At 42.9% G+C, this 15,125-nt stretch overlaps 1 protein-coding gene across 1 annotated transcript; it reads left to right on the top strand.

Annotated features, from left to right (window-relative positions):
* Nucleotides 1–4,614: 4,614 nt before the first annotated feature.
* LOC429054 (protein FAM102B-like) lies at nucleotides 4,615–14,422 on the top strand. Its single transcript, XM_046898227.1, has 6 exons — nucleotides 4,615–4,780; nucleotides 8,052–8,297; nucleotides 8,595–8,775; nucleotides 8,866–8,993; nucleotides 9,296–9,365; nucleotides 12,087–14,422. The coding sequence occupies exons 1-6, from the start codon at nucleotides 4,615–4,617 to the stop codon at nucleotides 12,127–12,129; spliced, it is 834 nt and encodes a 277-aa protein (XP_046754183.1). The 3' UTR covers nucleotides 12,130–14,422.
* The last annotated feature ends 703 nt before the right edge of the window (nucleotides 14,423–15,125 follow it).

The following is a 15,125-nucleotide window of genomic DNA, read 5'->3' as shown; positions in this document are numbered from 1 at the left end:
AAAAACAAACAATGGTCAGTATTTTCTGCTTGTTCATTGGGCTGTGTAGAACCATGATTGCATCTGCATGGCTGAACTCTTAATAATCAGGAAAATGTTTGCTTGTGTTCTTCATGTTTATCTTGCTTAGATGTTAATCTTCTAAGTGAAAGGATCAATATAAAGCCTTTGCCAAGGTAATAGTCTTAATTAACTCTACATATGTAGCGTGTTGATCCTAACGGCATGCTCTGTAGATAGCTTTGACAGCCCCCTGAGTTTATCACATTAATACTTCAAATAGTTAAAGAAAACAGTAAACAAAGTCTTAGGGAGGCTTTACTTTTCTCAGAATAATGCTAATACTCCTCTTGTAAAAATAAAACTTAGAAGTTTCATTTTAAGTAGAGCAAGTGGTACATGCTCTGTAAACAATTAGTAAATTTAAAACAAAAAACAGAAAAAGTTTGGTTCTACTTCAGACAAGAATGCTTTTAACAGACTGGAAGTTCCCTGCCAATGCTGGGCTGTCCTTGATTTGTCTCCTAATAATCAAGCACTGATCTCAAAGCCTGAGCTGCATGGTCCTTCCCACCTTCACAGGAAAGAAAATGTCTTGCTGTAATGTGAGTATCAACGGTGTTACTCGCAAATTAACCTCTTGGGAAACTGCATTCTACAGCCTTGACAGGATGCCTCTTTGATGTACAGGAGCTGTTTCATGGACAGTATACTTGTTTTGGGCATTTCAGAAGTGCAGTGCATATAGTTCTCAGTGCACAGCTCTGTAACCATTGCTTATAACTACTTGCAACTACAGGCAACTTATGCTGGAAGAGCATGGAGGCAACGAGAATACAGTCAGCTATGGATACGGTACCAGTCTAGGACAGCATGCTACTTAGCTTTGGGAAATATTTTGATCATCATATTGAAGTTTGTTGTATGTTCGTCAGAGAAAACAATGCTAAGCAGTTGTCACAGCCATTTCATCCAACTTCTTCGTTTAGCTTTCAGTGTATTCCACTGATGTTATCATCATGACTGCTAGTGAAATAAAGTTGTTGGGAGGTGCTTTGAGTTCTTAGATGACTGGTGACATATGCAGGTGGCTTTTTCCCTTAAACTAAAATGTTTAGTCTGAAGTGTTGTAAGTAGTACCATCCATGTTATGCCTCTGTATTTCAAGACAGAAGTATGCAAAGATGGTCCCTGTATATCATGTAAAAAACCTGCTTATAATTAGGTACTGCATCTTCAGTTGAAGAAACAAGCATGAGGAGTGTGTAAATCATGCAGAGTCACTATTCAGTTGCAAAGTACATTTACAAAGAAAAGCTTTCCATGTTTCTGCTTTGAGGTTTATATCAGGCATCAGTGCTACTCAGTAACATGAAAACTGGAAAGGAGTGCAGAAGTGGCTTGGAATTTAGGGCTGCCACTTTTTTCCCCCCTGTTGTTGATTGGGATGGACACAAATTAACTGCTTCTGAAGTTGTAGCAGTGGCATCCTTCACAATTGCACCAAGCCAGGGCCTGGTAGAGGAAATGATGAGAATGCTGAACCCAGATAGGCAGTTTACGGTTAAAAAACACTGGGTGCTGCATCACTGGCCAAGTGGGGCTGGGTGTGTAGCTGCCTTACTGCCAAATCAGCCTTAACCTGCAGGCTATTCCTTGAGTAAGAAAGTGTGGTTTTGAATGCTTCTCTCTGTTATCTAAGTGGTCTTGGTAATGGTTTTTGAGGCTTTAGTATATTTAGTATACACTATATATAGTATATTTAGTATATATACTACATATATATTTAGTATATATCCCAAAGCAGCCCTGCTTTGTGAACTCCGTCTATATTCAAAGCAAGTCTGGGGTCTGAAAAGAAAAATTGTTTTGTTTAGCAGTATGTGAAATTGAGGGTATGCCTTATTTGTGTTCCATCAGCTACATAATTGTATGATTCTGTATGTAAGCTCTTAGGTTGTTTTGAGAAACAGTCAACAAAGGAGACCAGTGTATATAATGTATGTATTTAAACATATGCAGTATCCATGTCCATGTATAGAGGTATGTTTTGTTGCATATATAAAGTCTTTCCCTCTCTGTATAAAGTTTGTGCATCTCTGTTGTGCAGTAGCTGGAGTAGCTCCCAGAACAGCCATTTAATTGAATGCTTTTAAAGCAGCAAAGCTGTCCCTGCTGGCATTCCCTCTGCTCGCTGACAGTAAGAGGTTCAGGTAGCCATTAAGCTCTCTTAAATGATATTGGTAGCACACAAACAAAAATCAGGACTGTTCTGTGCCCTGTAAACCAGAATGTCTAATGTTCCTCTGAAATAGATTTGAGGCAAAAACATTGTTGAAAGGTGAAAGTACAGGAGATGAACCTTACAATGGATAGACCTGTTGTCTTGCACAGTATTTTGCTAACATTTCACCCATAGTTGAGCTCTTCCTTCAGCACTTGCATGGAAGCACTCAGTGTAAAGCAAATGCAGGATGTTTATCAGTTGTGAATAATTGGTTCATTCATGGTACGTGTGTAAGCTGATCTCCCTATTGAGCCTCAGCAGTCCTCTCTGTGTGTGGAGGAAATGTATGGATTCGCATTGAATTTGGGCAGTGCCATCTACTGTTGTATTGTAATACTGAATTGAGAGGAGGAAAGGTTGTGTAGATAAAACATTTGAGTTAATTCCTTGGAGTTATCATTGCAACAAAGGAAAAACAGTTGGTGATGATTAAGCACAAACCTATTGGAGCTATATTTACAGTTGTGATTGTGGCATTGTGAATTACCTTACTGAATGGGCACAATACACTTCAGTGTGAATTACAGAAAGCAAGAATCATCTTCTCTGCTTTGAGTAAGGTAAGGATAAAATACACAGCTCTTACCAACTCCTGTGGCTATTTTTACTTTGAATGAAAATCACTGGGAGTAGAAAATAGTTTTTTCCTTCTCTCAAAATGTAGAAATCCCAGTGGGCTCTGCTGGCATGTAGAGAGCTTCTTTATCAGTGAATGAGTGAAAAACAGTTGGTAGAACATTACCTGATTACATTTGAGTACTACACTTAAATATTACTGAATGATGCTGGGATCAAGCTGTATCAAGATGTGCACTGAGCGTTATGTTTGCTCTTCACAACATAAAAACACTAATTGAGGGCAAGTAGAAGACTTCTTACTAAATGTTACACTTACTACGGCATCTTGGTGCAGTCACTGATTTGTTTTATGTATGTGTAGCTTGAAAATGTATAGCATCTCTGGATGAAGCCCAGCCCCCTCTTCTGTCTCTTTGGACTTCATAACAAATGCTCTTCTTATGTCCTACCTGGGTGTTTGACACACCTCATGACTGCCTGTCTACCACTCCCATACTAATAGAGTCTAATACTCTATTTATATTTAATTGTAGGAATTACATTAGTGTCTTTCCTGCTGTGGAACCAAATGTACGTTCATCAATGTATTGGAGCATATGGGATAAGTCTGATTACAGTACGTTTATTCTCCCTGTTGAGTGGGATGCATCCTGGAGGCCAAATCACATACCAGAATAAATGCTGTGAAGATCCCCTGCAGTGCTGGAAGCCCACGCTATGCTAGTGATGTTCTGAAGGATGTCTTGTGTGTACAACCAGTGGCTGATATGCACAAAACCCATTTCTTTCAGAGCCTCATGATTTGTATTTCTTTGTGCTTAGCACCTTGACTTCTGAGTTGAGGCCTTGGACTACCTCTCTGTTCTTGGACTTTTGCCTTTTGTGAAGGTAAGCATATGCTTCAGTGAGAGCTGATGGTCTCAAGTGCAGGAAAAAAAAATGAAAGTGACCATGTTGCAAGGTTGCCATTCAGTGTCATTTTCTTCTTGAATTTACTGTTGGAAAGAATGAGATCTGCATGGTGGCTACCAGGTCCCTAGAGAATGCCTACCTAAAAATCATTTTGTGCTCTATTTTATATACTGGGATTTTTCTTGGTTAAAAAAAAGTAATCATTTGAATCTCCTTTTTTGCACCTGGAAGACCAAGTGGTTACAGCAGCTGCTGTTCATCTTCCTCTCTCAGCAGGTGTGTTTAATCCCTTCTGGCCTCTTGAGAAGAAAACCTGGTCAGTTTTACAGCTTAGTGGTTTTCCTTCATTCCTCATCTCTTGTGCTGACCATATCTAACCTAAATCTCCCCTCTTTCAGTTTCAGTAATTCCTTGTTCTGTCACTATCGATCAGTTTAACAGTTGGTCTCCCTCCTGTTTATAAACTCCTTTTCAGTGATGCTACAGATCAGTGTCTTACTTCTGTCTGTACCTCTGAAGCCATCCTTTTGAAAATGAACAGATGAAAAGGGTTACCTTTGTCCATTGAATACCAGAGGCAGTCATTCACATTTGGTCAATTGCTGGTAAGGTTTCTGATGTCAGCTCCAAAGCTGCTTGCAGTACAGAGAGAAGAGCTGTGCCTTAGTGTTCCTTTCCTGCTTGTGTAGCTTCTTAATTTTTCCTAGTGGGGCAGATCTTGTAAAGGCTTCACTAGGGAAGAAAGATGGAATTTTAACTTCTGAACACGTGATGAAGAAAGATACCAAGTTGTGACTCCTCTGTCATAACAGTGAGCTGCTTTTGTTACAAACGAGATGTTAGGAGAAATCAGTCAGGTTGTGCTGGGGTGGTTGGAAAATGGGGTTCCCCCAAAAGTCTGTTTGCCCACACCAAAGCCTTCTGCTGCTTGGGGTGGTAGCAATGGGTCCCCTGACTGTAACCCAGCCCCAGAAGTATCTGCACTAATGAATGTGGGGCAGTGTGCGTATCAGATACATCTGGCTCATAAATGTTTCATTGGCTTTTACCAGTCAGGCCGCCTTTGGCAGAAGATTGTCTCCTGTGTGGCACAGGAAGAGCTGTGAGTGTAGTGTTGCGTTTCCCTACAGGGAATTGGAGCTGGAGCAGGAGTGCTTCCGCACCACTCCTAGGCACCGCTGTCCCCTTGAAGTTACTGAAACTTAGACATCAAATACTGCTCAGTAGTCCCATAAGGAGTATCTGGTTTTAGTTCATAATTTCTCTGGACTTCTGTGCTTCCTCTAACCTAAAGGGAAAGGGATAAAGAGGAAGATAAGCTTGGAACTCTAATCTGTTCCTGCACACAGGAGCATGGTTACAAGGTTAACATCTGTGCTTCACTGTGAGGCCTTTACTGGACTGTAATCTGATGGCACTCATCATTTCCATAGTGACACCGTGGCAGGAGCTGTGATCCTGCAGGCAGATTTCCATCTCAGCCCTGCATCTACTCCTCTGCATGTCCCCTCTCAGCCCCTCTTCCTGCTTTGTTCCTGTGTGGTTCTGTTTGGCTCTGGGGCTGTGCTGCTGTGGTGTGCAGCCCAGTGTTGTGCTGTTGTGCACCTCCTGTTCTGATAAAAGGAAATCATGGCCTCGGCAGCCCTTGTTTGAGTAACACAGCTTTGTTAGCAGAGCTGTCTTAGAGACTGCCAGGATGACTCCTTTTTTACTGTGTAGTATATTATTTGCTAGGAAAGGTTACCTTCATAAAGCTTTGCAAAAGATTCCTAACATTGTATGTCAGCGCCTACAAAGAAGGAATTTGGTGTGGCGGCAGCATGAAATGGCTCTCTACAACTGCTTTAACTGTTTTTTCAAATGCTGCTTTGTTTATTCATAGTCGGTATTCAAACATGCGCTATTTTGCATAAGCATTCGTTTGTGTATGTGATGCTGTTTTCCTTACATTTAAGATTTCTGGCAAGTGCAACTTAGTGACATGACAATATACTGCACATAACTCTTTCTTACAGTTTTTCTCTGCGTATGTAGGTGTTGATCAACATGCAGCTCATGTCTGGAGACCCGTGTTTTAAAACGTAAGCTTGGAATAATCAGTGTTGGATCATGTTTCAGTCAAGCTGAGGTGGCTCAGTTCACTTAAGAAATTAACTCTTCTGATTTGCGTGTATGGTTATCTTCAGTCTGACAGCACTTAAATGAAAACAAAATGGTGATGGTAGCTGAATAATGGTTATCAATAAAAACAGCAGTGTAAGTATTGCAGTTCTCCCAGCTGTGAAATGCTTGGTACATTTTCAAGCCAAGACGCTAGCCTGTACACATACAATGACGATAAAAGAAACTCAAGAGGTGCTTAACTGAAGCTGTTCATACAGCATCCCTGTATGAAAATTCTTCTGACGAATGCTCGTTAGAAGAATGTGCTATTAGAGGTTTTGCTTGCAAGTCTAATAAGCCTTAAATAGAATTAAGTGTGTTAAGACTTAATTCAAGACAAAGCACTTGAAGATTCTTTTTTAGTTAGCAAAGATTTCTAATTATGTATGACAGGAAATGGCAACTATGTCTATATCAGTTTTACAGTTATACGTGACTTGTCATGTGATAATTGAGGGAGAGGTTGGTTAAATCCATTCAGTCTCAATAAATTAAACTCCTTAAGTCCTATTTTATCTCTATTTTCTTATTTCTTTTCATGTCATTGTTTACTTGATTACCACACTAAAACTAGCAGGGAAGGAATCAAAAGAGAAGGACATGTTTCTTCCACAGCTTGGCTGCACATTGTTGGAACTCCTTCCTACTGCATGTTGTGAATAATAAAACTAAGCTCCTGAAAGATTTAAGAAGTAGTCTTGAATGAAATACTTCTGTGAGCTCTAAGGTATAAAATACATGAAGCTCATAATGTTGTGCTCCTGTTATTTCAACTCCTGCTATTTGCTGCTGACAGAAACAGAGTGCAAAGCTATATAACCCATGTTCTGAGACAACCTGCTTGGCCTCTTCTGTGCTCTAACAAAAAAAAAAATCTCATCTAATTAGTATTAAATAACATGAAAAGAAAAAACAGCTTAATGGAAAGGAAAACGATTTGGAGAAATTTGGTAGCTTCATACTGGATACATCAGTCATATTCTGGAGGTTCTCATATTTCATTTACATGTGGAAAACCTGGATCAAAACAATCTCCCAAATCTGAAGTTAGGGCTTGCTTAAAAGTTCTGCACAAAAACAATTTTACTTGAGTAGAAATTAGTGTTTGTTCAAACTGCTGTTACCAACTGAATTCAGACTCATGTTAAATCAAACAAATATAGGCAATCAATGTTGCTCTCTGTAATCCAAGAGTGGAATAATTCAGGTTTATTTTGGAACAATGAATGTGTACTGATAACTTCATTAAAAAAATAGAAACAAAGAACCTAGTATGAAAAAAAAACACAGTAAGATAGTACCATCTGAATCTCTTCTGTTGAGCAAAGCTTTTCTGTTTCCCTGGTTATGGGGTATTTCTTGATGGCTTTGAGTCAGTAGCCAAATAGCTGAACTTAATAACTAGGTAGTTTTCTGGATCTTCCTAATTTTCATGCTAAAAACTGTTGTTTTGTCTTAACCACAGGTGGTTTTATGTAATTTTTACCACAAAAAACCTCACACACAATGTTGTTGTGAGAAGCAGGGTAATGTCTTTAAGTGTCCACAGTGTAGATAGATCGAAAACTATTGTATGATAACTACTGAGTTACAGCCTGAAGCACTGATTGAGCACCTGGGGAAAGGACCTGGTCAGCCCTGGGAGCACAGGTGAACGCACTTCACCTTAAGGGGTGGAGCCTGGCTGCACCTCTCTTAGACCCCATGTAAGGGCTGACTGCCACTGGGAAAGATCTCTTTTTGGAGAACACTTCTTGGTGAGGCTTTCTTGTGTGGGCCTAGAGCCTTCTGATAAGGATGAGCAATCTTTTTCCCTTGTTTTATAGTACCTATGTATTGTGGTGGTGTTATGCTGGTCCTCCTCTCACCACCCCTCTGTTGTAATGCCGTTCCCATCATATTGATATGTCGAATTGCTACAACTAAGAAACGTTATTAACTCAATACTTCTGGGAGCAGAAACTTGTTAGATATATATAATACATACCATTATATGTACTTTATATACATAGTATGTAAATATATCTATAAAATATATATATTTTTTTCAATGGCAAAATGCATTTCTAAGGTAACCTGTATTCTTTAACAGGCAGAGTGCTTTCGTGAGTTGGATCTTTGAAGGGATTCATTAAAAAAAAAAGCATTGTTAAATTTGAGATATATCTAGGAAATCTGATATTTGGCTCTAGTCAAGATGATAGGCAAAGTAATAATAAAGCTGCCTTCAGCAACATTACCTGCCTGGCATGTGTTGCAGATGCTTCATCAAAGAGTGCCTCAGTCCCTGATGAAATTGGTGCGTGCGGACATTCCAGAACATCAAGCTATGCAAGTCAGCAGTCAAAACTGTCAGGTAGCTGGTAACTAATTCTTCATGTAGTTGATCGATGGAGACGGGCTAAATTGCAAAAGATTAAGGGGAAGTAATCTCCAAAATTGTTAGGAGATGGGAGCTAATGAAAACAGAAAGAGAATAGCATGAAATAGTGAAGTGAATTGCTAGTTGGTGTATGCGAGTGTTGGCAAGACTTTGGAAATGTCTTTGCAGGGGGGCGAAACGCAAGTTCTGCTTTCCGGATAGTAAAAGATAATGGATGATTATGGCAGCTAACAACGTACCTCGCCTAGCTCTGCTGTGCTTTCCCGGCAGGATACAGCACGTGTCACTCCAGATCAGCCAGCCTGTCTGAACTCTGCCACAGGAGAAACGCCTCGGTAGGTAGTGCCTCAACAGGAATTGGGAGTATTCTAGAACCCTGTGAAGAGACTGAGACAAAAGGAACCGATGCGGATACATCTATTAAAGAGGCATCGTCAGAAAAACTGTGCAGGTATGCTCAGTTTGAAAGCCTCCTCTAGCAGAACCAAGGCATAATTTATTACGTGACGCGTGAGATCCCTGAATGTAATTATTTTTGCAGGTATCCTGTAAAGCAAGACTCTGTGGAGTCGCAGCTGAAGAGGGTTGATGCTACCAGAGTGGATGCTGACGACGTAGTTGAAAAAATACTGCAGAGTCAAGACTTCAGTTTAGACTCAAGTGCGGAAGGTACGGAGATAAATAAGGACGCTTTAGACAAGTTCATGCTCGTTACAGGCCTGAAGGCCACTCCTTTCGTAGTCCTGGTTGCGCATATAGGTCACTGCATCATCAGCTTGATCCTGTCAGCCGGAAACTGGCGAGACTCTTTCCAGTGCAGCCCGAGTTGTGTAATTTGAGTAACTTTCCCAGACAATGACTTCTTAATCCTAGAAAGATAGGAGCTGGTACAGATTGCTAGGGAGGTTAGTTCCTCCAACCTATATCCTTGAGAATGGAAGCTAATGTATGTTTATATTCATGCTTTCTAGAAGAGGGCTTAAGGTTATTTGTGGGTCCTGGTGGAAGCACTTCATTTGGAAGCCATCATCTACCTAACAGGTATGCAGTCTCAGTGACTAATCTGTGGGTCATGCTAAGCGGAAATGCATTGTATATGGTATTCATTCTGTGTACGTATTACTGATGGTTTCATCTTTCTCTTCTGTATAGCTCAAAGGCATAAAAAAATGTTGCTTGTCAGGTTTTAAATCAGAAGACAAAGGTTTCTTGTAAAATCCAACTGATATGCCTAGTGAAAGCATAACTTCGGAAGGTCCCGAAGTCTTAGTTTTCAGATTATGAGCCATGTTTAGGTATACACACAGGAGACAGGCACCAGTTAGTAATCTTGGCTCTAGGGATGGACTAGAATACTCTCTGAAACTGGAGTCTTTTCAGTGTTCTATGCATCCACCTTTACAGTATCAAACACTGGTCTTCCCAGTAGCAAGCCTAATTTTGTTTCCTTCAGTTTTGCTCACAGCTCCTTCTGTTTCCACAAGGTAAACTATTCGTATTTCAACAGCCTTTCTGACTTGAAGCTTTTTGTAGCCCTAAACTCTGTCTTTTGATAATCCGTTTGGCATATTTTTCACATAGTTGTCTTAGAACCAGAGAGAGTATATTTTCTTAAGACTCTTCAAAGATGCTGGTGTATACATTTGTATTAGCGTCTTCTCAGACGAGAAAGCCTTAAAAACAAGCAACAAGGTGCTCTCAAATAATGATTCTGCAGCCCTGGACGTACGGTCCGGACACCTGGACGTACGGTCCGGACACCTGGACGTACGGTCCGGACACCTGGACGTACGGTCCGGACACCTGGACGTACGGTCCGGACACCTGGACGTACGGTCCGGACACCTGGACGTACGGTCCGGACACCTGGACGTACGGTCCGGACACCTGGACGTACGGTCCGGACACCTGGACGTACGGTCCGGACACCTGGACGTACGGTCCGGACACCTGGACGTACGGTCCGGACACCTGGACGTACGGTCCGGACACCTGGACGTACGGTCCGGACACCTGGACGTACGGTCCGGACACCTGGACGTACGGTCCGGACACCTGGACGTACGGTCCGGACACCTGGACGTACGGTCCGGACACCTGGACGTACGGTCCGGACACCTGGACGTACGGTCCGGACACCTGGACGTACGGTCCGGACACCTGGACGTACGGTCCGGACACCTGGACGTACGGTCCGGACACCTGGACGTACGGTCCGGACACCTGGACGTACGGTCCGGACACCTGGACGTACGGTCCGGACACCTGGACGTACGGTCCGGACACCTGGACGTACGGTCCGGACACCTGGACGTACGGTCCGGACACCTGGACGTACGGTCCGGACACCTGGACGTACGGTCCGGACACCTGGACGTACGGTCCGGACACCTGGACGTACGGTCCGGACACCTGGACGTACGGTCCGGACACCTGGACGTACGGTCCGGACACCTGGACGTACGGTCCGGACACCTGGACGTACGGTCCGGACACCTGGACGTACGGTCCGGACACCTGGACGTACGGTCCGGACACCTGGACGTACGGTCCGGACACCTGGACGTACGGTCCGGACACCTGGACGTACGGTCCGGACACCTGGACGTACGGTCCGGACACCTGGACGTACGGTCCGGACACCTGGACGTACGGTCCGGACACCTGGACGTACGGTCCGGACACCTGGACGTACGGTCCGGACACCTGGACGTACGGTCCGGACACCTGGACGTACGGTCCGGACACCTGGACGTACGGTCCGGACACCTGGACGTACGGTCCGGACACCTGGACGTACGGTCCGGACACCTGGACGTACGGTCCGGACACCTGGACGTACGGTCCGGACACCTGGACGTACGGTCCGGACACCTGGACGTACGGTCCGGACACCTGGACGTACGGTCCGGACACCTGGACGTACGGTCCGGACACCTGGACGTACGGTCCGGACACCTGGACGTACGGTCCGGACACCTGGACGTACGGTCCGGACACCTGGACGTACGGTCCGGACACCTGGACGTACGGTCCGGACACCTGGACGTACGGTCCGGACACCTGGACGTACGGTCCGGACACCTGGACGTACGGTCCGGACACCTGGACGTACGGTCCGGACACCTGGACGTACGGTCCGGACACCTGGACGTACGGTCCGGACACCTGGACGTACGGTCCGGACACCTGGACGTACGGTCCGGACACCTGGACGTACGGTCCGGACACCTGGACGTACGGTCCGGACACCTGGACGTACGGTCCGGACACCTGGACGTACGGTCCGGACACCTGGACGTACGGTCCGGACACCTGGACGTACGGTCCGGACACCTGGACGTACGGTCCGGACACCTGGACGTACGGTCCGGACACCTGGACGTACGGTCCGGACACCTTTATATGTGTATGTCTGTATATAGATGTGCAGAGAATGATTTCTGTATGTTTGCCAGTGGATGGAGGCAGTATCCAAAAGATGAAGTTTAAGGAAGCATAAAGAGGCCTAACGGTAACTTCTGTCTGTCTCTAATATTAATGAACTTTTTTTTTTCCTACAATCTAACACAAAGCTCTCTAATGCATTAAACTGCAAGTTATTTGGTGGCATGGTAACAAGGGCATGTTTTCTGCCTTTCCGATTTAGCTGTTTTGGTACAAGCTGCTCAGTTTTGTTTTTCATTCAGTACGTTATTTGTCTGTAATACTTTAAATTCTGTTTGCACTGAAGTTGATCTAATTTCTTCCTACCGTTTTCAGAGTGGGATCTGGAGCGTATGAACAGGTGGTGATAAAATGCTAGGCTAGAGTGACTTGGCCAGAAGAGGAAAACAGAACTCTTTCAGCAACATTCTGATTCATGGTTCTTCAACTGCAAGAGATGTGAAAGCCAAGATGAAGTTTGTATGAACTTGTTTTGGGAAAAGTAATGGAATGCCTCTTGCTCGGAGAGCTCCGTCTTCTACGATATCAAGGCGATATCGAGACGTCTACATGCTGTGCAAGTACTTGGACTGTTTCTATAAGCTGTACCTGATGTTGAAGTGAATTACTTTGAAGTTGTTCCATAAATGTTTAGCAGCATGATTAAGTGGGTCCTATTTCCATGTTTTACATAGCAGGTCACATGCAGTTATGTGCCCTGCAGCTTCTTTTCTAAACTAACTTCAAGAAGTCATAAATGAGCCTGTAGAAACGAACTAAGACTAGATTTCATTCTACCTGCCACTAAAGCCTTAGAAAAGCTACCTCTTTCTATTAAGTCAAAGCTCCTATCGCGTGAAGGTTATGGCTTCCCCAGAGCACTGTTTTAAACAGCAAAAGTATTGTCTTAAAAGTATTCAGCATCATTTCCTTTTAAGGTTAAGGAGAGGAGGTGAAATTCACTTGTTTAGAAAAGACTCTGTAGACACCTATCAGCCAGTAATAGGATGCGTTAGTTGTAGTTGATATCTAGATGCTTACACGTAGCAAATGCACTGTGCAAGGGACAAAGTAGGATACGCAATGCACAGCAGTCGTTACGAAGAACGCTGGTTGTTTCCCTTAGGATTGGTAAGGATGGAGTTCAGAAGCCCCTTATGCAGAAACTTGCTTCTGTGCACAAACCCAGAGATTCAGTGGGATGGTGCCATTTACAGACCCCATCAGCAGTTTACTACCACCGTAACTCTTTATTGTAGCTTAACCCTCCTCAGTTAGTGCTTTCCTAGTGTTCTGAAGGTGCCTTGAGGGATAGGGAAGGTACAGAGATATTCAACCACTTAGTAAGCGATTGAAGCTTTAAAACTAGGTAAGCATCTGAACTACTACCTGTTTAACTTGTTAAGATAAGCACTTTATTGTAGACGTATTCTGTGCTCTTAAAAAGAATTACTGTGCAGCAGATTTGCCTTTCGATGTTGAACAGTTATTCCTTCGCTATCTGTCCACTGTTAGGTTAAGGACAATGTACTGCACTTGAATTTGTGCTAACGGTGCTTTGCCTGCCAGGTGAGGAAGAGGAATGAAGAAAGAGCAGGACTAAAATTGTCAGAAGGAATTACGGAAGAATCCATCTTTCTAATGAAGTAGTTCCAATGACACATCTGTGGTTTGGGCTGGGATCTGCTGTGTTCTTGATTGCAAACTGCAGGTGACGTGTGTTCTATTAGGACTGATGGTATTATTAATCAGTAAGGCTTAAAGAACGCAAATAGCGTGGCCTTTTTTTTTTTTTTTTAAAAAAGGAAGCACCAAATGCTTTTAGATTCATCCCAAACTGAAGTTTGGAGTCGTGCTATTGAAGTATAAGTAGGCCTTACTTAATCAGTTGTATTAGGGAATATCAGACCGTGTTTTCCATAAATACATAGTAGTTATTAAGTTCACTTGCGTTCATAAGGAAGCTTCAGAGTTTGAAGCTTGAGTAGTGTTACTGAATGAGATGAATGAGTTATTTCTCTATTATGGTACTTCAACACCAATTTCCTACTGTAAACTGTTATCTAAACATTGTAATGGGTAAAAAGAATTCATGCAAATATATTAGCTGCTGTGTGATATTATCTGAAATTGCAGTGGAGAGAGGGATGAACAAGCAGTCCTTAACTGCCAGTGTACTGTCTCTCAGAGCCCGATAGTTTCTTAATTTATACAACCCAGGATAAACTGCCACAGCCCACTGCAAGCCAGAAGATGCGTGGGAATCGCATTGTGTTGCTTTCAGTGCTCCTAAACACTGCGACACTTTTGTGACCCATCAGTAGGACCAGCATTGGTTTGGTGTTAGGTGCTTTACGTTTACCAGGAAAACTAGGCACAGCCAGAAGGCATATAAAAACACTGTACACCTACCTATGTAATTGTGAAGGGAAATTTCCATAGCCCAGATTGGCATTTTATTGTTTATCTGCAACCTACAATTCTTTACCAAGTTATGCTATTGTTGTGCATGTTTTAGATGGAACACAACCTTAATACTTAAATACATGTTCTTTTTTTTGTAAACTGTGCTGTAAGAATATTGGACACTCATTTTGAACTGTTTGGGATGTGTTTTCTAGCTGTACTTAATGCCAGTATCTCAGACACAAATAAACCGATGTTGCATAGAATTTGTATCATTTAGAGGTGGTTCTTAAAAAAAGACTATAACGAAAATGAATTATGAATTCATAAAATGAATGAATTCAAAAAAATGAATTAAAACAGGGCTGTGCACCACCGTTGCAAGTAATATGTGAAGAAACAACGTTATAATGTTAGGAGAAACAATTTCTTTCTAAAGGTGGAAAAAGGAAAGATGCGAAACAGCAGAACTACGAATGCTATCAACACACAGGTATGTTTTGTGGGTCTTCTGATGTGGGCCAACAACAAAGGGAAAGGTGAGCATGGGAGAAAAATGATTTTCTCTGATTCTTGCTAGTAAGCCATTTTCTGCATTGTCCCCACCCAACCGCGCATTCTTGCCTGCTTTCCTCTTCCTACCTGTTGAACCGGTGCAAGCGTCAGCAACGGGTTAGTTGGCTGAATTCCCTGTACGACCACTCAGCAGGACCTACCAGCAAGAAGTGGAAAAACAAATGTTCTCAACACTTTTTTTTTTTGTTCCATTGTGTTGCTTTCCTGTTAAGAATGTATCTAGTTAAAGTACTTGTTCATTTTCAAGGGAATGGAAGGCTATAAGCTGCCAGCAAGGAAAGCTTTGCCCAAGTTCAGAGTTGTATAACCAGCTGTGGTTGTAAACATGGCACTACTTTGGGGGGTTGGTTTTTTCCATAGTCTTCTCTTTGGACCTACTCATGTTCCCCCGGT

This window comes from Gallus gallus, chromosome 8, assembly GCF_016699485.2.
Source record: "Gallus gallus isolate bGalGal1 chromosome 8, bGalGal1.mat.broiler.GRCg7b, whole genome shotgun sequence".
NCBI lineage: Eukaryota > Metazoa > Chordata > Aves > Galliformes > Phasianidae > Gallus > Gallus gallus.
Note: the sequence above shows the minus strand (reverse complement) of the source record. Positions and strands in the feature narration are given on the sequence as shown.